This window comes from Anolis sagrei, chromosome 1, assembly GCF_037176765.1.
Source record: "Anolis sagrei isolate rAnoSag1 chromosome 1, rAnoSag1.mat, whole genome shotgun sequence".
NCBI lineage: Eukaryota > Metazoa > Chordata > Lepidosauria > Squamata > Dactyloidae > Anolis > Anolis sagrei.
In genome coordinates this window covers 246,826,064-246,853,721 of record NC_090021.1, presented here as the reverse complement: position 1 = coordinate 246,853,721, position 27,658 = coordinate 246,826,064, and the positions used below count along the sequence as shown (strand labels likewise).

General features: G+C 38.3%; 1 protein-coding gene across 5 annotated transcripts in view; it reads right to left on the bottom strand.

The window, feature by feature from the left end:
- PTPN5 (protein tyrosine phosphatase non-receptor type 5) overlaps nucleotides 1-27,658 on the bottom strand; it is an 84,753-nt gene that overhangs the window by 13,641 nt on the left and 43,454 nt on the right. For all 5 annotated transcript variants that reach the window (XM_067462614.1, XM_060768214.2, XM_067462613.1 and 2 more), the window contains 9 exons: nucleotides 24,649-24,830; nucleotides 24,172-24,291; nucleotides 19,230-19,313; nucleotides 15,135-15,373; nucleotides 12,228-12,417; nucleotides 11,311-11,395; nucleotides 6,774-6,853; nucleotides 6,037-6,174; nucleotides 2,123-2,233 (listed from right to left, as the gene is read on the bottom strand). In XM_067462614.1, coding sequence (XP_067318715.1) covers nucleotides 2,123-2,233; nucleotides 6,037-6,174; nucleotides 6,774-6,853; nucleotides 11,311-11,395; nucleotides 12,228-12,417; nucleotides 15,135-15,373; nucleotides 19,230-19,313; nucleotides 24,172-24,291; nucleotides 24,649-24,810 — 1,209 coding nt within the window. In that variant the 5' untranslated portion in view covers nucleotides 24,811-24,830. The remainder of the gene's footprint in view (nucleotides 1-2,122; nucleotides 2,234-6,036; nucleotides 6,175-6,773; nucleotides 6,854-11,310; nucleotides 11,396-12,227; nucleotides 12,418-15,134; nucleotides 15,374-19,229; nucleotides 19,314-24,171; nucleotides 24,292-24,648; nucleotides 24,831-27,658) is intronic.

Sequence of the window (27,658 nt, the reverse complement as noted above, 5' to 3'; positions counted from 1 at the left end):
AGCATTTTAAAAGGCCTAATCAAACCGCACACTACCATATTGTCATAGTAGCCTTTATAAACATTTTAAATGTCATGCCTCATGCTGGTGTTTGGCTAAACGAAGAGCTGTGTTCAAGATAAAACTGTATTCTTAATAACACTGGCTTCACATGCTGAAAGAAATTGTATTTATATCCTGATAGACAGATAGCTATTTCTAATTGCATATACCACATGTCACCCTCTGTGAAAGCAGAAGGCAGAAGGCTTACTTTTAAAAAAGAAATCCCTCCTGAATCAACAAATATGTTGCTCAGTTTTCAGGCAAGCTCATTATTTCTGCTAGCTTTACTTTATGGTTGTCTAGTTTTGTGCCTGATCGGAGCTATAATCATTGGAATATTTATTTCAACCTCCCCCGCCCCCAAACTCTAACATCATTTTAATGAATTCTTATAAAAAATGCCAATTCTTGATTAATAAATGGGTTATCAGATTTTAAGTAATTGAAGAAGGAAATAAAGGTTAATGAGTTGTTCCAAGTCTGACATTGCAACTGACTTTCTGAACTAAGCTTCTGAATTAGAGATACTTATTCGGTTCTTTGAAATAGAAATGAAATACCGGTATTAAAACCTCACTTCCAACTTCTCTAAAATGTTCAGAGTCATTTCTTATATCCCCAGACTTACTATCTTTTAAATATTGCAGGTAATGAATCACATGAAGTTTGTAACATGTCTAAGCAAAGAAATATTCTCTTCTGCACAAGAGAAGGAATAGCCACATCACTAACAAGGGATACATTGGCTTACATGGGTTACATTGGCTTGGGTTACATTGGCTTGTATACCCTGTTTAGAGGACCGGTTTTGGTCAAAGGTTTAAAGTATAATAATGGATTTTTTTTCAATGAAACAGCTTTTTTTTTGTTGTGTCAGGAGCAAGTCGCTTCTGGTGTGAGAGAATTGGCCGTCTGCAAGGACGTTGCCCAGGGGATGCCTGGATGATTTGATGTTTTTATCATCTTTGTGGGAGGCTTCTCTCATGTCCCCGCATGAAGAGCTGGAGCTGATAGAGGGAGCTCATCCGCCTCTCCCCGGATTCGAACCTGCGACCTGTCGGTCTTCAGTCCTGCTGGCACAGGGGTTTAACCCACTGCGCCACCGGGGGCTCCCTCAGAGGTTGCTTGCCACAGATGCAGGCAAAACGTCAGGAGAGAATGCTTCTAGAAGATGGCCATACAGCCCGAAAAATCTACAACAAGACAGCGATTCCAGCCATGAAAGCCTTCGACAATACAGTTGATCAATTGTTGTTTTAAAAAAAGCAACACTATCTATCTGAATCAGTGCATTAAGAAAATTCACTTTGGTGAACATGTTTATGAAAAAAACAACTTCAGGGGTGCATGCTTTTGGTGTTATTGTAGTATTCACTTGCTGCCCCTAATATAGTGGTTCCCAACCTTGGTCCTCCAAGTGTTTTGGACTTCAGCACCCATAATTCCTAACAGCTGGTAAAATGGCTGTGATTACTGGGACCTGAAGTCCAAAACAACTGAAGGACCAAAGGTTGGGTACCACTGAATGTTATCTTCTGTGTGTTGGTTGTTGTGCTGCTTCAATAATCAGCTTAATAGGCTCAGCCGTATCACTCATTTGTGACAGATGAGTATCAAACTGAAACCTAGACAACCTGCCATGTCGAACCTGAAAGAACATGGGAATACTGTTGACACTGGGATAATATGATACAAACGCCACTATAATCTCCAAACTGATATATATTTAAGAATACTTTAAGGCTTGATCTTATAAAATAAAATAAAACTTCACTGAGCAAACACACTGTAACAAACGACCAGTAAGCACTTGTGGGGAATGACTCACAGGGCACTTCCGATGCATGAGCACATTTCTTTTACAAATAGCTGGAAAGTCTTCAGATTGTGCATACTCCATCAAAAATGCCTGACTGCTTATATTTTTTATTGCTTACCTGATAGGAAACTAGACAGAAGTATTATCAATGCAGTCATAAAAGGTTATTGTTTCAGCTGTCTCGACAGGATGGATAAAAAAGCACAACCCTGGATAGGATTTTTCATGCTGTTCCACATCCCACTTGAGTGACCTTACCTTGAGGGTAATAAGCCTTAACCGGTAATCATCTGCTTGTATGACTTGGTTAACTGTGATTTCAATTCCTTCATAAGTAACCTGATCTTCTGGCCAGTATTCTGTACATTTCTGAGAAAAACAAAAACCACAGAAATATTATGATGGTCATTTTGCTACTGTATTATTTCAAAGCAACATGAGATAAACTGATATAATAGTAAATACAGTTTGCAGAATCCAAATGAAACAGAGATGGAAAACATGGTCTCCAAAAGCTCTATCTGGCCTTTAATTCCTGTTCCTAGTACTCATCTACTCAACAACCAGTAGCAGGAAGGCCTGAAGAAAAGCTTCAGAATTGGGGTTAGGTTCTAGGATTGGCTTGCCTTCCCCTGGATGTTTAGAATTTGGGAGTCATAAGAAGGACCTTGAACTTGACCTCAAAGCAAACTGGTAACCAGTGTTATGAGTGAAGAATCCATTTCTCTCAAAGCAAACTGGTAACCAGTGTTATGAGTGAAGAATCCATTTCTCAGAACATGGAAGTGTTTAGAATAGAGAAGAGGCACATTGTGTTGGACATCAAATTCCCTCAGTCCCACTACCATTGCCAGTTATTTATTCATCCCTGAAGTAGAAGCTGGATAGCTATAACATACCGTTTCTCCAAGAAAATATGCAGCTATGTCATAAACCAAATGTGGCAGAAGGTCTTCTTAACCACTGCTAAGCACCCAGAAGGATCATCAAGTTGTAAGCATATTGTTTTAAGAGAAGCACAACGCTCCCCATAAGAAGCTGGTGCTCATCTTATTTTTCTGCTTCTGAGCTAAGCTTTTTTTCAATACCCATCATCCCACCCATAACTTCTATCAGTTCAGAACCAGTTTCACCCTGATCCTTTGTACTTTTTGCTTCTCTTAATTCCAGGGAAGGGAATTTGTTATTGAACTACAGGGCCCATCAGACCTAGCCAACATAGCCAATGATGAAATATATAAGCTGTTATTACTTTCTAACACCTTGACGTGAACTCCAACTTCCCAACGTATGGTACCACTACAAAATATTTTTATTGATAAGTTTATTCAGAGGAGGTTTGCCAGTATTCCTCTGAGACTGAGAGTCTTGCTTGCCCAGCATCACCAGCAGGCTTCCATGGCTGAGTAGGGATTTGGACCCTGGTTTCTCAGAGTCTTAGTCCAACACACAGACCACTACACCATTCTGCCTCTTTCTAAGAGAAACAGCCTTTCTAATTCAGCAGTCTAGAACAGCCTCCTAAAAATGTTAAGCCTGGCTTACTCATTTGTTTTGATGAGTTTTCCCAGAATACTGCTTTCAATAAAATATTCACTGCTGCTAGTTTTCAACTTTGTTGCATATTTGTGTGTTGCTGTCGTCGTCATTGTTATGTGCCTTCAGTTGTTTCTGATTTATGGCAACCCAGTCATAGAATTTTCTGGGGCTGAGAGTATATGACTCACCCAAATTTTGTTCTCCAAAGTTGCAATGCAATACATAATGCTACCTTTACACTACCTAATTATGATTTTACTGTTGTCTGACTGACAGAAAGTAAACTGAAAGAGGCTCTTAAGCTGCATAGTTTGATTTTAACATGTCATGCAGTTTGACTTTCTGATCTAAATCCAATGGTTAATCCCAATTAGTGTATGCCAAATGATTCAGTGAAAATTATGAAAATGATGATTTACCAACTTCCCATTGTTTTCATGGCTTCATTCTAGTTGGGTCCAACAATTTGAAAGAAATCCTAATATTTTCTATCTACAATATGGAGGATACAGCACCACTCCCTAATTAACACTCAACATTAGAACTGACTTGCTTACTGCACTTTTTCCACTTTCCATAGACTTTCCTATATGCCCCATACCTATGAACAATGAAGATCATCTCATAGTCTCTCTGCTTGTGGTCCATATCAAGGGATATTTCCAAGTGGGGTCAGAGACACTGTCAGTATGATGGCTCCTGCATACCAGTGTTGGAAGTCACCTTGTGCCCCATACTGGAGTGGTGTGTGTGCATGTGAAAATTAATCTTGGCCTCTAGCATGCATTAAAGAAACATAGGCTAAACAAAATTCAGCTGAAAAACATTGCATTTGAAACAGCCAAATTTTCCTCAGGCACAACCTTTGTTGCCTCTCCAAATCAATGTTGCATCGCCAATTTCCACAATCTGGAAAATGGGTCACTTCTATTTCCAGTGTCAAATATTTACAGTTCTGTGCCTCCCTGCCCACCCAGCAGCCCCTGCTACAAGAGCATCTATCCATTTGGGAAAAAAACCTTGTCAAATGTGCTAGTAGCTAACTATAGCTCAGACTCCAAGCAGCAGAAAACGAAGTAAGAACACCCACACATTTCCGTGGGCTGTCTGTCAGTTCAGATTACACTCTTGACAAGAGTATGAGAATACTGTGCCACTAATCTTTGCATTATTACAGTTAATGTATAATAATAATAATAATAATAATAATAATAATACTTTATATTCTGCCTTATCTCCCCGAGGGGACTCAGGTCGGGAACACAAAACCCTTTTTTCTAACATTACTGCAGAACAAAAGTTTCAGTCTGCACTGGCACATTTTAAGACATGGTGTTCATATATTAATTTGAAGCAGAGTGGAAAAAAGAGGAACATCGGGATAAGATTGATAGTCAGAAGGAGAGTTTGTAGTCTATATTTGGACCCAAGTCTCATGGCACATTTTGATTTTTGAAATGGATGGTATCAATGAAAAGATGGGCTCAAATAAAATCTTGTTAACACAGAAACCGACTCAATCTACTAGACGTTTGTGCATTTATGAATGACTTCTAACTAAATGGGTGCTTCAACGAAAGTGGATATAGGGGCATGCCTCTCTGAGTGTGCAGCATGCAACATCTCAGTCTCCTTGGTAACATATAAGAAGTGCTGCAGATACAAGCTGTGATATAGAGATTGGAAAAGCAACGGTAGCTGACCACAACGTATTAGGATCTCTTAGCAGAATAAGAAATTATTTACAGGGCTTACCCAGATTATTAAATCAAAGAATGACACTTAGCTTTTGTAAGGCAATCCCTACAGATCCACTTCAAAAACCATAGTGCAAAATGCCCATGGCTTGAGTGGAAAGGTGAGCAAGTGGAGGCACCCACTGTGGTACACTAGCAGCCTCCCTCCTTGCCCATGATCTAGGGGTCAGTGCCATATTTGTGCCTATTGAATACAGCTGCTTCTTTATTTCCTGGAAACGTACAAAATGTACCATTAGCTTGAGTAGCAATGCACTTTTTTGTCGTGTCAGGAGCGACTTGAGAAACTGCAAGTCGCTTCTGGTGTGAGAGAATTGGCCGTCTGCAAGGATGTTGCCCAGGGGACGCCCGGATGATTTGATGTTTTTATCATCCTTGTGGGAGGCTTCTCTCATGTCCCTGCATGAGGAGCTGGAGCTGATAGAGGGAGCTCATCCGCCTCTCCCTGGATTCGAACCTGTGACCTGTCTGTCTTCAGTCCTGCTGGCACAGGGGTTTAACCCATTGCACCACCGGGGGCTCCAGCAATGCACTAAGGGATGGCAATTGGCCTCCAATTGCTGAAAAGCAAAACAGGAGTGGGAGAAAATTGTCATTTTAGCACCTTTATTGAGTGGGGACTGAAGGTGACATTGGGTCAACATCATCCTCTGAATAGTAATCTTTTGTTTATTGACCATAGAGGTGATACAACGATGTTCTCAATGGCATTAACCCTTACAGTTAGAATACTAGCAAGTTAGGAATCCCACTCTCTTAAACACCAAATTAAGTGCCAAGATGATGCAGTATCCTTAGTCCAATAAGCACATTGCCTTTAGGACCACTGTTTACTTCCCATATTAGCTGAGTACAAAATGCATATTACAGAATTACCTCATTCATCTCTTCAATATTGGTAATCATGACAATAATTGGAGAATGCTCCTGCCATACCATCCTCCAGAAATCACTGACAGTATTAACTATGGGTCCCTGAGTAGCAATGTACACCTTCTCTTCTCCTCCATAGCCCTGCCAATAGAGAAATAAGGGTTCATTAGTGCTAGATTACACATGTACCTCGGTCTATGTCATTGATGGCTGGTATATAAGAAGTTTTGCACATGTTCTCTTTCTCAGTCATAAATAAAATAAATAAACGCACATGTTTTCTTTCCCACTCATATACCAAGTTACGTATAAGTCAAGGACAGAAGGCACAACATATACAGGAAGCAATGGTTCCTATGGCAATGGGAACAATTTATGCAATGCAAGACATATGGTTAAACCAAGCCTGATTCTACTAGGCTTAATCTATAGTCTTGTGAAGGACAATTATAAGTAATGTGAGGAGAAATCAGAAGCCTCAATTTTTAGGGGGAAGTGGAAAATTCTTGTTCTTTGTTCTGTCAAGATGTCAAATTTCTAGGTACAAAACCTTCTGAAGACTCGATGAATTCCAACAGTTTCTGGCCTTCAGAATAATCTAAAATGTCTTTTAAGGCTCTGTATTTCAAGAGTTGGTGTATGGATGTGAGTTGGATGGGTGATCTGTGATTTCTGCAACTATACACAGATAGCAGAAGCCCATCCAAGAGCCTGCAAGGGAAAAAATACTTTGGTCTTACCCTGATGTAGTTGGCATTGATGTAAGAGCTCAGGGGATCATCTTGATCATCTGAGGTAAGGCACACTCTGCTGTGGGAATCTGGAAAGCACAAACCAATAGTGAGGACTTGTGTGTAGTAAGGATTTACAGACACTATCTCTTATAGGTGTACAGATGTCCAGAACCGGGGGTGGGGGTGGGGTGAGAGATAACAAGTTAGAGAAAAGTACAACTTTAATAAGAAGCTCTATGATATTATCCATAAGGTATCCAAGGTTTTGAATTTAAGAACATAAAAGTGATCTTAATGGTTAAACCTCAAACCCATCTAATCCGTCATTCTGTTTCTAACAAGGACCATTCTGGTGTCCCAGGGAAGCACACTGTCATTTATTAGCATGTGCTCAGAGTTCATATTACAGTATTCCATCTAGGAGCTATGAGCTATGAGAGGTCTGCCTTGAATGGATTTGTTCTAATCCCTTTTTAAAGCCACTAAAGACAACAGTGATCACCATATCCTGTAACAGTGAATGAATCATGGGGGGGGGGGGGGGGGGGGAGACACACTGCTGCAATGCTGGGAAAGCAGGCTCTCCAGTACCTATGACTATATTTCATGGCATTAACTTCATTTCTAGGTTTTTCTCCTCTTTTCACTGGTTACTGAGAACTAATTAAATGCAGTGAGCAATTTGGGGGTGGGGGGAAGCTGGGCCATCAAAGACATAACAATGGATTTTATAATCCTTGGCTTCTTCAGCACTGGAAGATTTGGTTCAACTTGGGGAAGCTCCAGAAGAAAATGTGGTGAAAGCCAGGATGGATTTGCCATTCCAGCAGAGGCAGACAGATGGTATCAATGCAAAAGCAGAGGTGTTCCCTGGCAATCCATTCTGGTAGCAATAGTATATAAAGTGGTGGCACATGGACCACTGCCAGTCAATAAGCATACAGTGCTTATGCTCCTCATTCTGAGACTGCGGTTGGCTTATAAATGTTAAAATGGATACAGCTTTTAAAAATTCACATAATACAAAAGGCTAAAATATAATTAAATCAGAAATAGAACCAAAAGAATTTAAAGACACAGCTGTTAAAAAGAAAGCAATATGTTGGCTGTACATGCCAGATTTCCAGTAGTAACCAATGTGTACAAATACAATGCAAATCACTGCAATGTTGGGGGGGGGGGGAATTCTGCTGACCCTCATACAGATTGCTTAAGATGCACTGCAAAATACCCTTCTAGAGTTTTAAAACAAGGAAGGAAGAGGAAGAGAAAAAGAGACAATTGTGGCAGCACCTTTAAAAATAATTATTTGATTATTATTTTTTGCATTAGCTTTTTGTGGACATAAGCCACTTCTTCAAATACATTACCAAGCAGTACATTACCAAGCAAATACATTACCAAGCAGCCATGAAACATATTTATACATTTGTGAGACTGGTTTTGGAGTACTGCTATTTCTAATGACAGATTTGTGTCCATTAATTCTCTTGCATTGGCTATCCAGTTTGTCCAATGTGGAGTGTAGAGGGGCATTGATGGCACAGAATGACATATAGCACATTGAAGGAAGAGGGAATAAATGTATATCTTATGTTGTTGTAATATTGCTTCCAAGTTGATGTGGAGACATAGTTGGCATCTGGTATGTGGCAGGGTCTTGTCCCTGCGTTGTTTTCCATTTTATGTATCCTGTTGTCAGTGAGAAATTGTTTAAAACTGGAGCCAATAAAGGTCTGACTGTGAGAGCATGTAAGAGGGCAGTGTTATTCTCCAGAATTTGTTGTAGCTCATTGATTAAGTGTTTGAGTGGTTTCAGACAGAGACTGTACGTGACAACTAGGGATATTATTTCATTTCATGCTTTTGGTCTGCATTGTAGTAGATGGTTGCTTGGTATTAATTTTTTTCTTGTCAATTTGTTTCTTAACCTCCTTAGATGAATATTGTGACTGGAGAGATTCCTGTTGTAAATGTAAGGGTTTTTAGTACTATGCTTTGGCAGATGTGGGTTGGCTGTAAACAGGCCCGTAGCCAGGATTTTGATTCGGGGGGGGGGGGGGTCAGTTTGATTCAGGGGGGTGAGTCTGAGTGAAAGAGGGTCTACCCTAGCAAACCTTTTGTATTGTTACCCCAATACCCCCATGCATATGGGATATATTGAGCTGGTGATCAGATCATGATATGAATAAACATAACAGTTTAAATAATGTACCACTAAGGCCTTTTTGCGGACCACCGTCAGAATTTCGGGGGGGGGGGGGACTGGCTATAAACATCAGCTCAGGCTGATGACAGAGTGGAAATAGCTGAAATGCTGGGAAGCTGACTTTTGATAAGCAGCTGACTTTTGATAAGCAGCAACTTTCACCCATCAACATGAACTGACCACTGTAAAGATCTGAAACACCTATATCATGCAGCCCCTTGAAAATTTAGGGAAAGGATCATGATTTGCATCTTTTAAGATTCCATTGCATTCTATCCTAGTTCCACAACGCTTTATGCCTGATGCCCTAATACAACTTAGTGCTGCATATGAAGAAGAGAGTTTACATCCATGAAAGCTCATGTGAAAATTAAAAACCATTTTGTCTTAAAGATGCTGCCATATTCCCCCCCCCCCTTTATTTTCTCCTTTTAATGCTGCAAAACACTACTTCTTTGAATATTAGAGTTTGGTGTTAATAAGCAACGTAGTCTAGAAGATTCAGACATTCTAGTAGCAACCATCTTCATCTGGTTGCTGCTTTTTAAAAATAAATAAATAAACAAATAGCAAGCAAAAAGTTTGTTCCAAATATATCACCTCTTAAAAAATTATTCACAGTAAATATGTAAATTTGAAAAAGTCATTTCCTACCAACAAGATACAAATTAGTGGAATTTAAAAATAATTATCATTTTCCATCACTAATTGCAATTACCTGTAGAGATGTAAAAAACTGATAATTGTTAAGTGTTTGTTTACTTTTCACCTCTAATTGGAGTGAACATCCGTTTTAGACAATCGTTAATGTTTTAATGCCCCCAAGTTGCAAAGGAACACAATTTGCTTTGTAGGCAGCTTTTGTAATCCAGTATTTTCTGTTCTAGAGATCATGAAGGTCCAACATGAAAACAATTTTGGGTAAGTGATATAGGTAAAACAGATCATTCCTTTAAAGCCATATCTTTTTCTTCTATACACATTATATATCTATATCTATCTATGCACATAATAAAAGTGAAAATGTGTGTATGTGTCGGAGGAGTCCACCTACACAGACAGCCTCCTGCCTCCACAAACAGGCCATAGTTCCAAGTGCTGAGAAGCCTCCAAAGGCACTCCCTCAACTGACATTGCAGGTTATAGTGAGCGCCGTGAACATGTAGCCCAACCTTTGCCAATGTCCTCCCCAAACACCAACCATCCAAGGAATGTTTTCATTCAGGGACCATTTAATCGTAGATATTCTATTTTTCTCGAGAATGGACATCCCAGGGTTCCTTTCTCTCTCCAATTTGCATGACCATGCCCACTGCCTCTCACTTAACCCTTTCCAACCTATTCCTATGGCACACAGAAAACAGGAATTCATCAGCAACTGAACAAGAAGTTTGGGAAGAGTTCACCATGATTTAGAGCAGTGGTTCTCAACCTGGGGTCCCCAGATGTTTTTGGCCTTCAACTCCCAGAAATCCTAACAGCTGGTAAACTGGCTGGGATTTCTGGGAGTTGTAGGCCAAAACACCTGGGGACACACAGGTTGAGAACCACTGATTTAGAGGATTTGTAGTTTACCTACATCCAGAGTGCACTATGAACCCAAACAATGACAGATCTGGACCAAACTTGGCATGCATATTCAATATACGCTAATTTGAGTATTGGTGGATTTTGAGGGGAATTGGCCTTGACATTTTGGAGTTGTAGGTATTGGGATTTATAGTTCACTTGCAATCAATGAGCACTCTGAACTCCACCAAATATGGAATTGGACCAGACTTGGCACATAGAACCCCGATGATCAGCAAAAAATACTGGAGGTCTTTGGGGAAAATTAACTTTGCTTTGGGGAGTTGTAGTTCACCTACATCCAGAGAGCACTGTGAACTCAAACATTGATGGATCTGGACCAAACTTGGCACACAGACCTGATATACTGAAATTTGATTACTGGGATTTGCGAGGCAGTGTTTCTCAAACTGTGCTCCTCCGGATGTTTTGGACTTCCACTCCCTCAATTCCTAACAGCTGGTAAGATGGCTGTGATTTCTGGTAGTCCAAAACATCTTGAGGAGCAGAGTTTGAGAAAGACTGTGCTGAAGTACCACACCATATTTCCATGTAAGATTTGCCAACCATCTTTTATTGAAACCTTTAGGAAACACAAGAATATGAAGCTGATGTCTCAAGCCAAAATCCATGCTGAGTCCCATTTTGTAGACAAACATACGTTCAATATATAAACAGTAAAATGTGTAAGAAAGAACTATGATTTCAAAACTCTTTAAGAAATCTCATCTTGAAGAATGGCTTCAATAAGGATGTGGTACTTACTTGGGAGGATTGTTTTGTAGCGATTCTTTCGGACCAAACCAGGAATATCATATTCCTTTGGATCAATAAAATTCATTGGAATTTCCTGTTGAAGGATACATGGCAGAAACCATCAGTAGATTCCCAAGGGAATTCCAAGGGAATTTCTACAAAACCATTAGAAGATTCTTAATCACATTGTATCTTGAATGGAAAGTAATAGCAGCAATTTAAAAAAAGCTCAAAGACATAGGGCATTTCTGGTCACATTTTAAGCTTTAAAAGGATATAATTGTTTCACTTTCTTTGTGGGTGTGCTTCACTTTGGAAATCAGATTGAGTTGTGTTCAAAGTGGTATGGCAACTACTAAGTGCATACTGGCAGAGCGTGGCTTGAATCAACATAGTAAAATCCCCAGACCCCCTTGAGTGGCCCTCAAAGCCGCCTGAAATTCAACAATTCTAAAAATAAATAAATCCTAATTTCATTTTCAGGCAATTTTTCTCCCAGAAATGATCCCAAATGTAAGATAGCTACTTCCAAATGCAGCAGATTTGTTTCCCTACCACACCCCAGGCGTGTTTTTTTTTGTTGTTTTTTTTTGACTGAGAGTCAATTGAAAATAGTGACTGGATATTACTTCAAGTGTGACATAATGTATCAGTGCAATTAATGGGAAGACATAGTAAGGGAAACTGGTTCTTGTCCCTGAGTACCTGCTATTCACTCCTTTCACATTCTGCTTTAGAGAGGAACATTGCTGTGTTATAATTGGCTGGATCTACTAATTAACACATCGACTAGAAAAATACATTTCATAAGCAGGAAGGAACTACAAATAACGGCTTTCCATCTATGCAATGCACAGAAATCCAGGCCATAATAAAAATAAAGTTTACAAACTCATGTTTGAAAATGGGATGGTCAAAATACTCACAAAAAACTCTGTCTGGAGTACAAAAGAATCTAATGCTTTCTCGTGTAATTCTTCCTCAGTGAGAACTTTTGATGCTGTCTGGAGGTATTCTCGGGCTGACTCCTCCCTTGGAGACATGATATAGCCAAAACCTTGCTCAGTACACCCTGGAGTACACATGTCCAGTGTGAGTGAAACATTGGAGCCTCTCCTGCACAAGACGGCAAGATATACAGGCATTCATTAATGACTGTGATACCAGAAGTGCTTGGAAAGTTTGGTCATGCCAACTGAGCAATTCTGCTAACGTAATAATTTAAAAAATAATTTTTCTGATTTCTGGAGTAGGACTTATTTGATTCTCAGTTTTAATTATTTGAGTCACAATATAAATCACCAGTGAAGAAGATTTTATTCAAGTTTTTTTAGTAGAAGCACTTTGGGTTTTTAAAAAATTTAACTGACATATTTTTAGAGATGTACTTTTCACTATATGTTGTATTAGCTGTTCCCTGCCATGCATTGCTGTGGCCTAGTCTGTGTATATGTGTTTTCTGTGTGTATATATATGTGTATATGTTTGTGTGTATATTTGTGTATATGTGTATATGTGGTTATGCGCATGCGTTGTAATGTAATTTTTTATTAATTTTGGGGGATTTTTAAGTCTCTTCTACAGTGTTTTTACAAGTGATGGTCACTCGTTGGCCAGATAGGTGTACTGTGTTCAAATTTGGTGTCAATTCACCCAGTGGTTTTTGAGTTATGTTAATACCACAAATGAACATTATATTTTTATTTATGTAGATATGCATTTGGGCAATTATTTTGTATTGTTTGTGGATCAGTTTTCAATTTATAATATAGTCAATCCTCCACTTTTGAGGGTTTCACACTCGTAGTTTTTATTATTTGCGAGTTTGAAATTTGCTGCCTCCCAAAGTTGGGGCGGCCATGTGAAGAAGTGCTGCGGTTTTTAACTTTGAATATGCTTTGATCAATTTTAACTGTGATTTTTTTTAGTGATGTTTGTGTTTAATTCTGTTTTAATGTTTGAATATTTGTATATTTTAAATTGTATACTAATGCTTTTATGTCAAGCTGCTTTGAGTCCCCTTTGGGAGAGATAAAGCAGGGTATAAATAAATATAGAATGGGTCAGATCAGGTTATTTCTCATTTCCATAAACTGTTAACATATTTTTAGTTTTGAGGATGATATTTTTGCCTTGGTCTCTTTTCTTATAACTCATTATTTTAAGAACATTTTGAATTTGTATTTAATTCAAAAATGCAATTTAAATTTAAAATGATTTTTTTAATTCACTAAGTTGTAAAAACTCTATCCTGCACTGAAACAAGTTAACATTAGCTGATGACATTTCTTGTCTACTTTATGCAAAGTTTACAAATAAGCTGTTGCCCAGACATTGTGCCTGGAATCCATTTTATCTAAATTTTATGTAAAAGGAAAATTCAAGATGCATTGTATTTTTTTCTCCTGCTGAGAATTCTGAAATAATAGATAGCTTAAGTTACCATGACAGGGAAGTACATTCACAAAAATGAAAGTATAAATATGATTAGCATAAAAAGCATAACACAATTTGCTCATCTTAGCTGTATTACCTTTTCTACGGTCCCATCAGGCATCAAGACCACTGCATTCAAAATATGTACTTGCTTATTATGCTTATGAGGCCAGATTATTATGTGAGCTTACTGAACACAATTTCATTTCTACATTAAAAGCTTTGAATACCATAGAATCACCCTGGATGACCTAGAAAATGTCTAGAGAAGTGTTCATTCCAGGTCTCCAGCACAATTCTATGGTCAACTTCCTATGGAACTTCAGCAGAAAGCTGACCATCGAATCACACTAGTGGCCTAAAGAGAACATTTCTTTAGGCATTTTCTAAGTTTTTCAAAGAGATCCTATGCTATGCTTTTGATGGAAGCCCAAAACACCATTCATTCCAGGTAAGAAAAGTAGGGTCCCAGATTACATGAAGTGTCCCAGACCGGACCGTTAGCTTCGTACAAAGGTCTACTTTACTTCAATAAACCTTGCCTTGAGGTATAACCAAATGTAAGAATCGCAGTCCACATGTTTTTTTTAAACTGACAGCCCTATGACCATATTTGTCTTGAACATCAAAGACATGGCATTTTGGAAAGGGGTATTTTAATGCCCTCCCGTGCCCAAAAGGAAATAAGTCCTTTTCAGCAGGTGGGGGGGGGGGGGGAGGCAGGAAAGTCTCTGACCGACTATTCCTTTGGAAAGTAGAATAACTCAGTGAATGGGGAGAAAGGAGAAATATTGGCACCAAAAAAAGGAGCACGAGGAAAATGCTAAACATCTCTTCTGAGCACAACACATTTTCACAGCAGCCCTCAAGGTTTATTAATTATCAAAACAAGAACCATACAGTGTGCTGATTTTTATGTCTGGTTAGGAGAGCCTGGAAAGGTTCCCTTTTTCAGACTGCAGCTCCCAGAATCTCGTGCTGGAAATTAGATTTCAGGAAGCAACTTTTCAATTTTCTGCTTACTAGATCCTACGCATCAATGATAATTCTGATCCCTTATATTTCCAGAATGGGTGATTTTTGTTCAAATTCTCTAAATTCCAACATTTTAAAGACAAACACAAAGGACCTTCCTTTTCAGGATTCTTCTGAAGAACATTCTAGAAGACTTCAGGGGAGGTTGAAGTAAGAGCAAAGTAGCTAATTCTTCTTTTTTTAAAAGGATATAGATAAATGGATGGGTGGATAGACAGTAAGACAAATAGATAGATATTATTATTATTATTATTATTACTATTATTATTGTTATAGTCTGTTGAATGAATTACATTAGTCCTCTCAGAAATGCCCACCATCTGGCCACCAATTTCTTTACCCTGCTTCATACAATAGCCTACCTTTCTTGCAGTCCCACAGATTTAACAGTTAGAGTTATTGGATCTGTTTCCACTTTCATGTCCATTACACAGTCAAAAACGGGTGTCTCCGGCACCGGGTCCAGATCAAGGAAATCATCCTCATTTTTGTCCTCTGTCCATTCAGAGTATGTGAATGAAGGCTGGCGGCTTACCGATTGCCGTCTGTCCTCTTTAAGGGGAAATGGGGGATCTGGAGGTGGATTCACAAGATACCAGACCTATGGGGATAGGGAGAAATAGATGCAGCATTAGATGTTTTCCAGATAAAAAGCTAAAAGTAGCTATTTTGAAAGCCCATTTGCCCATTTTGGTGATCAATGCATTCATTATACCTCTGCATAATAAAACTGAATGAAAGGGAACAGGAAAATGCTCTATAATGCTTTCTATAATGCACAAGAGGAACGGCTATTATATTTTTGCACTGAGGCAAATGGTTTTATGGAAACTGCTAGGCGTAGCCGCTGAACACAGGCAACCTGTCCCATGCTTGGAAAATCTGTATAGATGCCAAGGTGAAATCCCTTTTTCCTTTGTAATAGAGTGTCACCAAGTGCTCACTGACAGCAAGCTGTGATCACAAAGTCACAAAAAGTCACAAGCTGTGACTACTTCTGGATCCTGGATACAATTGATAGCTTTTCCCATCAGAGAGTTTTTGGCCATGTGAAAGAGCAACCACTGCCTGCTGACAGTACTCAATCTTTCTCTCCTTTCACCTATGGTAATTAGGGGTTTTTATTTTTAAAATGCTGTTTTAAATATCTTCACAAATATTCCTTTTGAAAGGTGATAATACAGCAATGGCACACTGTGCAAAGTAATGCTATAATGAAATCATTTTCAACTTCCTTAGAATTACAGTAGGCCCTACACCTTTACAGGGGTTAGGGGAATAGGATCCCTGAGAAACTAAAAAAAAACCCAGTAAACAAAAACCCCAACTATTTGCACATTCAGAATCTGCAGAAAACCCTTGCTCCATTCTTGGGAATCATGGAAACTTCAGAAAGAGTGTTTACCAGTGAGGGAAAACATTACATATAAGTGGTTTCCTCCACCAATAGATACTGCTAAGAAGGACTCCTGTTTCCAATTCTTCATGGAGCCACAACTTCCTACCTTCACTTTTGAAGTAATGCATTAGACCACAATCATGAAGTACCAGTTTGAGCTCAGAAAACCATTAGCTTGGTCTCCCCATCCCTCACAAGGGATGACGATAGCAATGCTTTACTTTGCCAATGGAAGAAACAAGTAACATAACAGTAAATGGAGATTACAATTAAATTACCGTTGGAGGATTCAGCAATTAACATACTGCTTAGGTTGGCAAACACAATCTGCTCTCTTGAAGGCATCCAAAGAACTGAGAAATGAGAGAGAGAGCAGGGTGCTACAGAAGTTGGTCTGCTCTCCAGCTATACTGGCCGAATCCATGACGGCACATGTAGGACTTCCAGAATACTGTATTAAATATTATTCAGATTTAAGCTTCCAAATGCACACTCCAGTGTAATTTAATCCCCTTTGGGGATAAAGCTCAAGCCTGTTTTGATTCAGTGAAGAGTATGCACAATTTAAATGCTTGCTAAAGGGGTTCTTCTTTTAAAAGCAGTATGTCATTCTCTCCTCCCTGGCAGAAGGCCAGTGCTTCACTTTCCCATGTGCTCCAAAAGGGTATTCAAACCAGCAGTTTTTTCATATGATTTGCTACAGAGAAAGACACAAGTCATTTTCAGTTTCTATAGGCTTCCATTATCTCTTACTGTTGGAACTCAGCTTTCTGTTATTTGTAGACAAAAGTACTTTTGCAATTCTTGACTAGAGAAGACGGATTCTTTAGACATGTTTGAAGACAGTTAAATCTAATATACCTGTTGAATCAATTGGAGTTATGCAAGCATTGGTTTATCAAGTGCTCAAACTGTAGCCCTCCAGCTGTTTGGGTCTCCAACTCCCAGAATTCCTGACCATTGAACAAGCTGGCTTGGGCTTCTGGGAGTTGGAGGCCCAAACAGAAGAAGGGCCACAGTCTGAGGATACTTGGGTTAAATCAACAGGACTTAATAAACCAATACTAACTCCAATTGATTCAATAGGTATGCTATTAATATCTAGATTTAACCCTGTCCAAACATATAAAAAAAACCTCAGTAAAACACTTCACCCATTTAAAACAATAACAAAACTTGTTCATAATTTAGGATTTATTTTACTGAAAATTCGGACCACTTGCCCAACTTACTTGGATCAGGAGGTTAGGAAGATTTTTTTGGATTCTGGGTATATGTGTGCATGGTTCTGGCAGAAAGCAAGGCAAAAGGATCATTTTTCCTTCTCGTCATCTCCAAAATCTGAATGTATAGTACTAAAGGGGCTAGTTATCTGTCTAATAAACTAACATTATATAGTAGAAGGAGGTTCCTGAACACTGAGAAAGACAAAGTGTCACTTTCCCCTATCTTTTATTTTTAAAGAATTAATGGCATACATTTATTTTCGCAGGCGCAACTGCTCCCTGCTTCTAAATTAAACATACTTTCCAAATAGCATTGATCAGCTCCCCTCAATATTCTATAGATATTCTGGAAATCACTGAATGTGGGACCATGTCAGGCCTTGCTCCCTATTTTTTCCTTTTTTCAAAACACAATTTCTGAGTACACAAGGATGCTGCCACCCACAGCTGTTTTTATATTCATAGAACAGCCATTCAGGAACAACCCATTCCTATGGGGGAGTGTAATCTCAATTAAGAATTGTTTTATCACAGGAACAATTCTAATGATCCAATCTCCTGTAGCCTTTGGTAGCTAGGTATTTTGATAACCTGGTTGACCAAGTGCATTTACATAAAATGAATGAATTCACAACAATGTGTTAACACCGCAGCACACCAATAATCACACAGGGGAAAACAGCTTCCTTGATAATGTTGTTTCTTTGCATTTATTCAAATGGAGTTGGGGAGCTCTGCAGGAAAAATCTCTAGGTCTAATCACTAGGGGAACTTCACAGTGGGCTTGTTGCTCTATAGCTTCAGTTAGCTTTTTGTACAAGAAACCTGGATTTTATATAGCTCGCTGTCAATTTAGTACTCTGTCTTTTGCACTTTAATGTGCGCTACTCCACCACACTCTGAAAGCATATTATTTGACCACACAATGCATCCGGCTAAGAAATGCCTAACAACAAGCAAGGCAATTACACATTAAAACTAATCTCACTACCCACACCCGTATTCTTATTGACAGAGGTATTAACGTTCATTACCATACTTGGTGAATTACTTTTAAATACACTTTCTGCTAAAGAAAATCTTACAATTGTCTAGTGTCCCAAACTGAACCTAACCACAATGTATACCTAACAATGGTTATTTGGTGCTTATTACAATGCAGGTATACCTCATGGTAGATTTCTTATAGATATAGAAAAGAGCAGTTCAGTATGCTTCAGCACATTTTTATCCAATTATATTAAGTAAATAACTATCTAGAGGCTACTGGAAAGCTTCTTCCAAAAGGCCTCCATGATGATGTTTTTTTTCACCAGCTTCCATTTTTCTTATGATTCATCTTGGTGATCAGTCCCACAGATCTGTGCTTTTTTAACATTCTGGAGAGTGGTGGTGATCACACATGTTTTATTGATCACACATATTCAGTAAGGGACTTTGGAGTCCATGACTGCTTGCCTTCCCTGTTGTAAGCAGATACACATAGCCACAATAGGACCAGATAGTGTAAATTCCTACTCTTTCCCAACTAAAGCTTTATTTTATTGTTTACTTCAGAAACACAGCTGCTATACAACACTGAAATTCTATCTTTCTCTGTCAATGTCAATGCTGTTAAAAAAGGTTCAGGATGAAAAGGGTGGTTTTGATGGTCATAAAAATACTTTGTAAATAGGAATTAATTTGTCAGAGTCTTTGTTTTGCCTGTGTTAGTTACTATTCATCATCAAATATACCAATCCAACATTCTGAGAGTATTTTGCAGGTGTCAACGTACTAAAGCAAATAAGTAGTATTGAATGGTATTGAATGCATCCAGGATATTAGCTTACCAATATTCCTATGAGCAGCAAACCAAAGGAAATCAAAGATAGCAGGAAGTAGGACATTGTGAGGCCTCCATCTCTGATCAGATCCTGAGGAATAATAGAAGCACACAATTAATTCTGGAGGATCTAAAAGAGAGAGGTTGAGAAAATAGTCACTGCCTTTAATTTTTTTTAAAATTGAAAACAAAATAACATCATATTTGAACAGATAATAAATGTGTAATGTAGGCTTACATTATGACAAAATATTTCTACATTCTTTACAGATTTGTTCATTTTACATTTTTTAAAAAATTTTCCTTCAACCTCCTCCCACCACTCTGCCCTATCCCTCCCACCACTTTTCTCTCTATAACTATATCTTTATTTTTAAACCACAAATACAACCTTTTTAATCTTTGTACAATATCTGTGCTGGATTCATCTTCTTCTGCTCATTTAATATAAATTGCCCATTTCTCTTTAATTTCTTCTGTTTTGTCCTCTTGTGAACCTTTTTGGGTTATACATGCAATAATATCTGGTTGGACTTGCTCAAATAAATAGTTATTTCAATTTTCCAGATTCCATTTTTTTCATCTCTCTATCCCCAGGATATTACCGCTTTCCTGCTAAAATCGTTGCTTTAAATAAGTCTTGGTTCTTCGCAGCAATGTTTTTATTCCCTGTAATTGCCATTAACATGAATTCCATATTGACGTGGATTGTTATTTTGAAAAGTTTCCCCATTTTTAAAAATTATCTTATCCCAAAAAGTTGTTGCATTTAAACAGTTCCACCACATATGTGAATAAAGTAAAGCCTTCCTCTCCTTTACAATGCCAACACATTGGGCTTAGTCCTGTTCCCATATTTGCTAGTTGCGCTGGGGTCCTGTACCATTTCCAGATACATTTCCTTTCTAATTCTTATATTTTTCCATTTTAATTTTCCATTTTAATTTTCTTGACCCTCTTCTTTTAAAAAAAATAGCCACTGCTATGTAATTCCTTTCAGTTTTAAAATTATAATAGGTAACCCGTTGGCCAGAAACAAAGAACTGTAGTTATAATCAAACTGATCAAACCTGATGAATAAATGTTGACATTCAAATATGGGTTCCAGTCCAAATTTGAAATTGCTGAATTCACTGGCTATTTTTTTAATTCACATCCTGAACCAAAAGGTTAGTTCAAAAGTACTCCCTTCAGTTTCACACTTCCTTTTGTGAAGTAGTCTAAGGTTCTACCACATTTAAATCTCCACCAAGAGTTGGGGTTCTCAGAGGTGAATGACAGGAGATTACAGACAGATAAAAGACAGTACAATCTATTGTCGAAAGCTTTCATGGCCGAAATCACTGGATTGTTGTAGGTTTTTTCAGGCTATATGGCCATGTTCTAGAGACATTCTCTCCTGACGTTTTGCCTGCATCTATGGCAAGCATCCTCAGAGGTAGTGAGGTCCTCAAAGGATGCTTGCCATAGATGCAGGCGAAACGTCAGGAGAGAATGCCTCTAGACCATGGCCACATAGCCCGAAAAAACCTACAACAACCCAAAGTACAATCATCACTTTGCATTTGCAGTTTTGACTTTTGATTATTCAGATTTGAATAAAAATGCTTTCTCCAGGAATCTCAAGACCGATATCTACGGTGACCATTTAATGCAATTTGAAGATAGTTTCAAAGTATGGTGGAGAGACAACAAACACTCAAGAAAGGGTGTGAAAGAAAACTCTTAATTCACATCAGTGGTTTGGGCCTCAAACTAGTCTCATAATTTCCTAGGTAATCATCTGTACTGCAATAATCTGGCCCCTAATACCAGAGAATGTGGAGAGCTGACTTAACTTCTTTTAGTATCTAGAATTGTGGCCTAAAATTGTGGAACTCATTCTCATAAACAACCAAGTTGGACAAGTTTAAAGGGGGACTGTACAAATTCATGGCGGATGAGTAGATCAATGGTTCTCAACCTGTGGGTCCCCAGGTGTTTTGGCCTACAACTCCCAGAAATCCCAGTCAGTTTACTAGCTGTTGGAATTTCTGGGAGTTGAAGACAAAACATCTGGGGTCCCACAGGCTGAGAACCACTGGAGTAGATCGTGATCTCTGCATATTATCTTCACTTTCATATGGTTCTAAGGAACATGAGCAAGGAGGCACGATAACATGCTCACACCCTATTTATCAGCCTCCTAAATGCTTGTTATTAATCCCTCTCACCTAAGAAGACTCTTTTTACATTCTGATTGAGTTAAGGCTTGTTCATTTCATATCTTAACACAAGAACATTCAGTTGTCCTCAACAGTTGTAATTTTAAAATATAGAATGGCAAACTAATTAACAACACAGAGGCATGGCCTTGTATAAACATGCTTCCAGCTGTGATGTTGTTCCTATAAGCAAATGGATTATTTTCTGAAGAACAGATTAAATCATATTAAAAAATCATAACTGAGGAAAAAATGATTTGGACTAACTCATTTCAAATAGCATACAGATGTAGATAGCCTGAATGCCTCCTTCAACAGAAGGAACTTTTGATTAAGCTTAATGCATCTAGTTGAAAAGATCACATTAAAGATTTTTTTTCCTCATAGAAAATGAGAAAATGGGTTGCGGGATTTTCTTTTAGAATGAATTATTTATAAAAATTACACAGCATGTAGACTTTTAGAAGTCATGGTCTAATACTCTAAGGGTACCAGATTCTGTCTGATCTTGGAAGCTAAACAGATCATTATTTGGATGGAAGACCTCCAATGAAAACCAAGTTCCGTAAGCTATATTTCAAAGGAAGGAACTGGCAAAACCACCTCTGAATAGGATTAACTTAGAGTTGTGGCCTTAAATGTACATGATCTATAGGCAGAATTCAAAGATGTAGCTGTGTTGGTCTAGGGACCTATCACATAGAAGTCCAGAAGCTGGGGGACAGTGGAGGACAGTGCAGGAAACTGTGGGGCAGCACCCAGCTTCGTCCCCTTACCCGAGTTGGTCATGGCCTACCATCCCACGATGTTTTCCAGCTGTCCATGGCTCCTTCAATGAGGATACGGGTAGCCACCCATATTCCTAGGGCTCTCTCTTAACATGCCGCTGGCATACTGCTGGGACAGAGCCCAACGGAGCCCCGCCAGGAGTAGCCCTGTGCCCTTTGATGGACTCTGTCGGGCTCCGTCCCAGCAGTGTGCTGGTAGCACTCTAGGATGGGGGAAAACCCCATCTGATGAAGTAGTCGATCTAAGATTACATTATGGATAGGAAAAATAAATATATAAGTGGATGCCATAGGGGGAAGTGGGAAGGGAAATGGGAAGAACGGATAGCCAAGGTAAAGGGAAATCGGAAATACAGGAGACTGAACCAAACTATCCTTATGATCAAACAAATAAAATGAATGGTAAAGAGAATGTATGACTGTTTCAAGAGGGAGGGAGGTGAACGGGAGGGGAGGGGGAAAACAGTGGAAAAGGGATGCATACATGTAGGAGATGAGTATGGAATTGATAAGGTGTTGACAATAGGTGACATCGGAAAGGGGCGAGTATATACAGAAATTTATTTAATTTAATTTAATTTAATTTTGAATACATCACTTTTGTTGTTTTCTAAAGATTCTAGTGAGGAAATGTGGATATGTTATATTCTACTCGTGTGATCCAATGATTTTTTAAAAAGGTAGTTGATTGGTATGCAAATTGATCTAATAGGACCTTTAAAAACTACCTGAGAGAAAGAAATTGATGTCATAAACTTTGGTAGACTTAAGTTTATTTCATCAGATGCATGGAATGAAGAACCTAGGAAAAGACTTTGATAGCTCTGAATGATTAGGCTGTATTTGGGAATAGCAACAAAAATGAAGAGATCTATGTGTGTGGTGATGAAGGAACAAGTTCAGTTTTAACAATGGGATAGTTGTTTGGGGACAAAGGCAGGAGAAAAGATGTTCCTTCCATCACACTTGGAAGACACTTGTGATAGAAAGGAAAGATAAGAATGTCTCCCAGATGCGGTTATGCTTTTAGAGAAAGGAAGGGTTGTGATGGGGATTCCTCAGCCTGAAGGCAGAATCAAATTACTGGAACTGAAAGCAAGGGATGAGAAAGAAAACAGTCAAGAACTAAAATAGGTCAATGGGGTAAGAACTCTCCCTTCACTTTCTTTCATAAAATCTATAGAAAATATCACTAAAAACATTGATCAATCTTATGTTAAGAACACATTACAACTATGGTTTGTTTTTTTTCAAAATTATTTTATTAATCTCCATTATTGTGTAATCCAGATTTAATGTAAAAAATGTGAAACATGTCATGGAATTAAGCAGTGCTGTACAACAAAGAAAAGAAAAAGAAAAAAGCTTCCACCAAAACACTAGCAGAAATGTTTTTACTGGAAAAGCTGTTCAACAGTAGAATACGCTGCCCCAGAGAGTGATGGACTTTCCTTCTTTGGAAGTCTTTAAAAAGAGGTTGGGCATCTCTCAGGAGTACTTTAGCTGTATTTTCCTGCATGGCAATGGGATGGACTAGACAGCACTTGTAGTCACACCCAACTCTATTATTCTATGATTCCAGAAAGGCGAATATTGGAAAATAAATACTAAATAAAAATAAGATGCTGGCTCAAAATTAATCCTTTGTTTACCTACTTTTAACAATACTAACATAGAGATCCTAAGCACACTGAACACTGCAATTCTATTCTCAAAAATAAACCCTTTTGAGTTCAGATGAGGTATAATCTCAGAACCCTTTGTTAGAAAAATTATATCAGTAGGGTTTGTGGAGATCTAATGTGCTACAGATTTCATTATGAGCTAGAATATCCACACAGTACAGAAAATATGTTCTGACATGTATTATTTATATTTCATTCCAGACATTATCATCATTATAATAAATGTTGACTTGATATGATACATCAAAGTACACAGAAATCACTGAACATACCTTGGTAGAATCTACAACCAACTGTCCAAATGGAATGAGCAGGTTGGGGAAGACATCCAAAGCATTTACAAGTGTTGGGATTGTCTCGGAGCCACCACACCAAAACATAAAGAAGAAAACCTGTGCATTCAGATAATTGAAAAATGAGCTTTTATCACAAAGAAAAATACATTTTCTTTTCATTTTAGCCTACAATGCCAATTAGTAAAGGTGGTTTTTTTTTTAAAGTGATTTTATATGTTTTATCATTTGTATTCTAATGGAGACCAACCACATCAGTTAGACTAATAAGGCAAACAAGGTTGTCACCTGGTTACAATATGGTACAGCTTTTGATATAATTTCAGATATATGACACAAAAAATCAGGACCCTAAAATGTATTGATCTAAACAAATCCCAAAAGCAATGTTGTCACATACGCACAGGCAGAGAGAGGAGAGCACTAAGTCCATATGAGCCAAGACTGAAATCTTACCAATATCTGTGATAAGGCAAACAGATACACGATTCCTCCTGTGGTCAGTCCATTCCACCAGGCCACCCAGCTGTGATGCAGAGTCCCCCCAGTGCATTTATGGGGTTCTTCTGCCTTGCTGAGTTGATCCGGCTCTCCATCGGCATCATTCAATGGTTCCATCACCACCGGCTTTTAAAGACCTTCAAGTATGCAAGCAGCACAATCAGGAGATAATCAGTAATGCACAGTGTATACTTTTTAGCTCTTTCTTCTATTACAGGAACTACAAAGAACAGGAAAAGCTTTCAATTATCTAACAGTATCTACAGTTTGGAAATGCAACTGATTCTGATATAGAAGTTGTCTCTGCTACCTTCATTGGGAAAATGAAGTGTGGGTGGATACATTACCACATATTTTCCCTGTAGCAACAGAATCACGGTTTTGTTGTCCATTAATAAGCTGTTGTGTACTCTTGCCTTGCTCAGTAATTTAAAGTAATTTACAGCATCTACTTCATTTTTCAATATGCTTCTTTCTGCAATATTACTCAGGGTGAGGTTATGTGCCTTGCTTTAAACCTTTAAAGCATACTTGTTACAATGGTAAACTGCACTAATCACTTCAAGGTGCTCAGCAGCAATAAAAGAATATTTAGCCCAATTGTGCTTATAGTATTAGTGTTTAACAGCATTTGTTTAACTTTGGAGGGTCTTATGGATAATAATACCACCTCTTCAGAAAAATCCTTGCCACAGATGCAGTACATTCAGACTTTATGTTCAAAGGAAGGATACCTTCAATTATTTTTTGAATTGATTCCTAGGTAAGTAGGCACAGCATTGCAGGTAGCATTACATTCCCATGCACACTTGTTTGGGATTTAGCAGAACTCATTTCTGAGTAAAACTATAAATGTTACTGAAAATGTTAGAGTAAAATCCAAATAATAATAATAATAATAATAATAATAACTTTATTTTTATATCCCACCTCCATCTCCCCAATGGGAGCTTACATGGGGACAAACCCGAGATTCGACATAGTTAAAATATAACAAAATACAATTCATAAAAGCAATTCAACAGTATGAAAACATACATAATACAATATATAGCAACCACCTAACAACTGTCAACTGTCTGAGTAGTGCACAATTCTGACCTCAGACGGGCGGGTTGGTGCAATCACTTCCAAAGGACAGGGTTGATGGATAAAGTGCTGAAGGCAGATGCCAAGATTAGAAACTGGGGGATGGGTGGTAGTGTAAAGAGAGCACTATATTTCTATTTAGGAAATAATGATAATGTGTAAGAGCTGGTTTTGGATCAAACTGGGGGCCAAAATTATTTGGGGAACTATCTAATCAAAAGCACATTGGAGCATCTACTTTGTGTGTGTTTATGTGTGCATGTGCATACATATGTATATGTATATAAAACATAGATAATACATAATGCATGCACTTTAGAAAAACAGTTGTTCACTTCCCCTTAAAATCAGAGGTCTTTATTCTGCAGTCTTTACCATAGTAATCAAAGCAATCTATCACTGAAAAACTGGGTGCAAAACCAAATTATAACTGGTAAAACTTGTGCTTTATTATTAAAATAAATGAAATGGACCATATATGCTTCCAAGACAAAGATAAGCTTCCTTCTTCTCTGTGGTTGATGCCTAATTAAATGTACAGATTAACCTGTCTAACAATCCTCCTCTGTGATGGTGATCGGTGTCTCCCTTCTTCCCCCTCTCCTTTTCCCTGTCCCACCCACAAAAGGCCTATTGCAATCTCTGGGCAAACTGAAGAGGGGCTGTGTGCCAAAATGTTTGAGGAGATTGCTTGACTTTAATAGTCACTGCTGAGTCACCAATCCTTTCCACATTAGTCTTCACATTGCTCCCACTCAGTCCACCTGTCATTTTATATGGAATGAGAGATGGGAGGGAAGCAATGTTCTCTTATTCCTCTATGGTGGATGGATTTCATCTGTGGATTTGGTCCCGATTTGTAGGAAGAAATGAACTCTGAGCAAAGATCTTGCCTTCAGCTGCATATAATACACATATCCATGCATGAAGTACAAGCTTAACACTTGATTTCCCCCCTCCATGTATGAGTCTTCAAGTTGCCTGTTGAATTATGATGATCCCATGAATTTCATAGTCTTCTTGTGCAATGAATACTCAGAGGTTCTTTTGCCAGTTCTTCCTCTGAAATATAGGCTACAGTAGTAGATATTCATTGGTGGTTTCCCATCCAAGATTTATCAGGAATAACCCTGCTCAGCATCCAAGATCAGGTGGGATCCCTTGTCTTAAAGGTATCCCATTAATCGATAGGAAATAGGTGAAGCAAGCACCATAAACTACTAAAGAATTTCTTGAAGGTCAGACTACATGACCCATATGTGCACATAACTTGTATTTATGTCCTTGGGCACAACATGCGTTATTCGAGATTGTTCCCCTGCTAAATCAATGGGAAAAGCAAGTATCCATTACAACTGATCCCATTAGCATTTGGAGCCTCTTAAATGGAAGAAGAGTTTCCTCTCTTGTTACATGAAATTTGTGAAAGAGAATGACAGTGGTGGGAACTACCTACTCCCTAAGGACAAATAGGCAAGTCTGAGACCAATACGGGAATGGGAGAGAATCGCATTGGTGAACTTCAATTTTATTAGTTTGGTTCCGTACTATACAAACTTTAAGAAACTATCTTCTATTGGCTTTGCCTAGAGGGAGGCATTGGGATGTCCAATCTGTGAGCCTTTAAGTCATATCTGGCTCATGGCAATACTAAGGTGAACCTATCACAGATCTGTTTTTTGAACCGAATGAGCTGTATACATTTTTATGGCTGTCCTTAGAATATCCTTGCAAGAAACCACTACAATTCATTCTTGGCATCTGCTGTGGTTCCAAGCTGCCCAATAACTAGAGTTCTTTGGGTGATATAAAATATAAAATACATAAATGCATTCAATAAAATTGGCAGCAAAGACTACAACACTACATTATATGA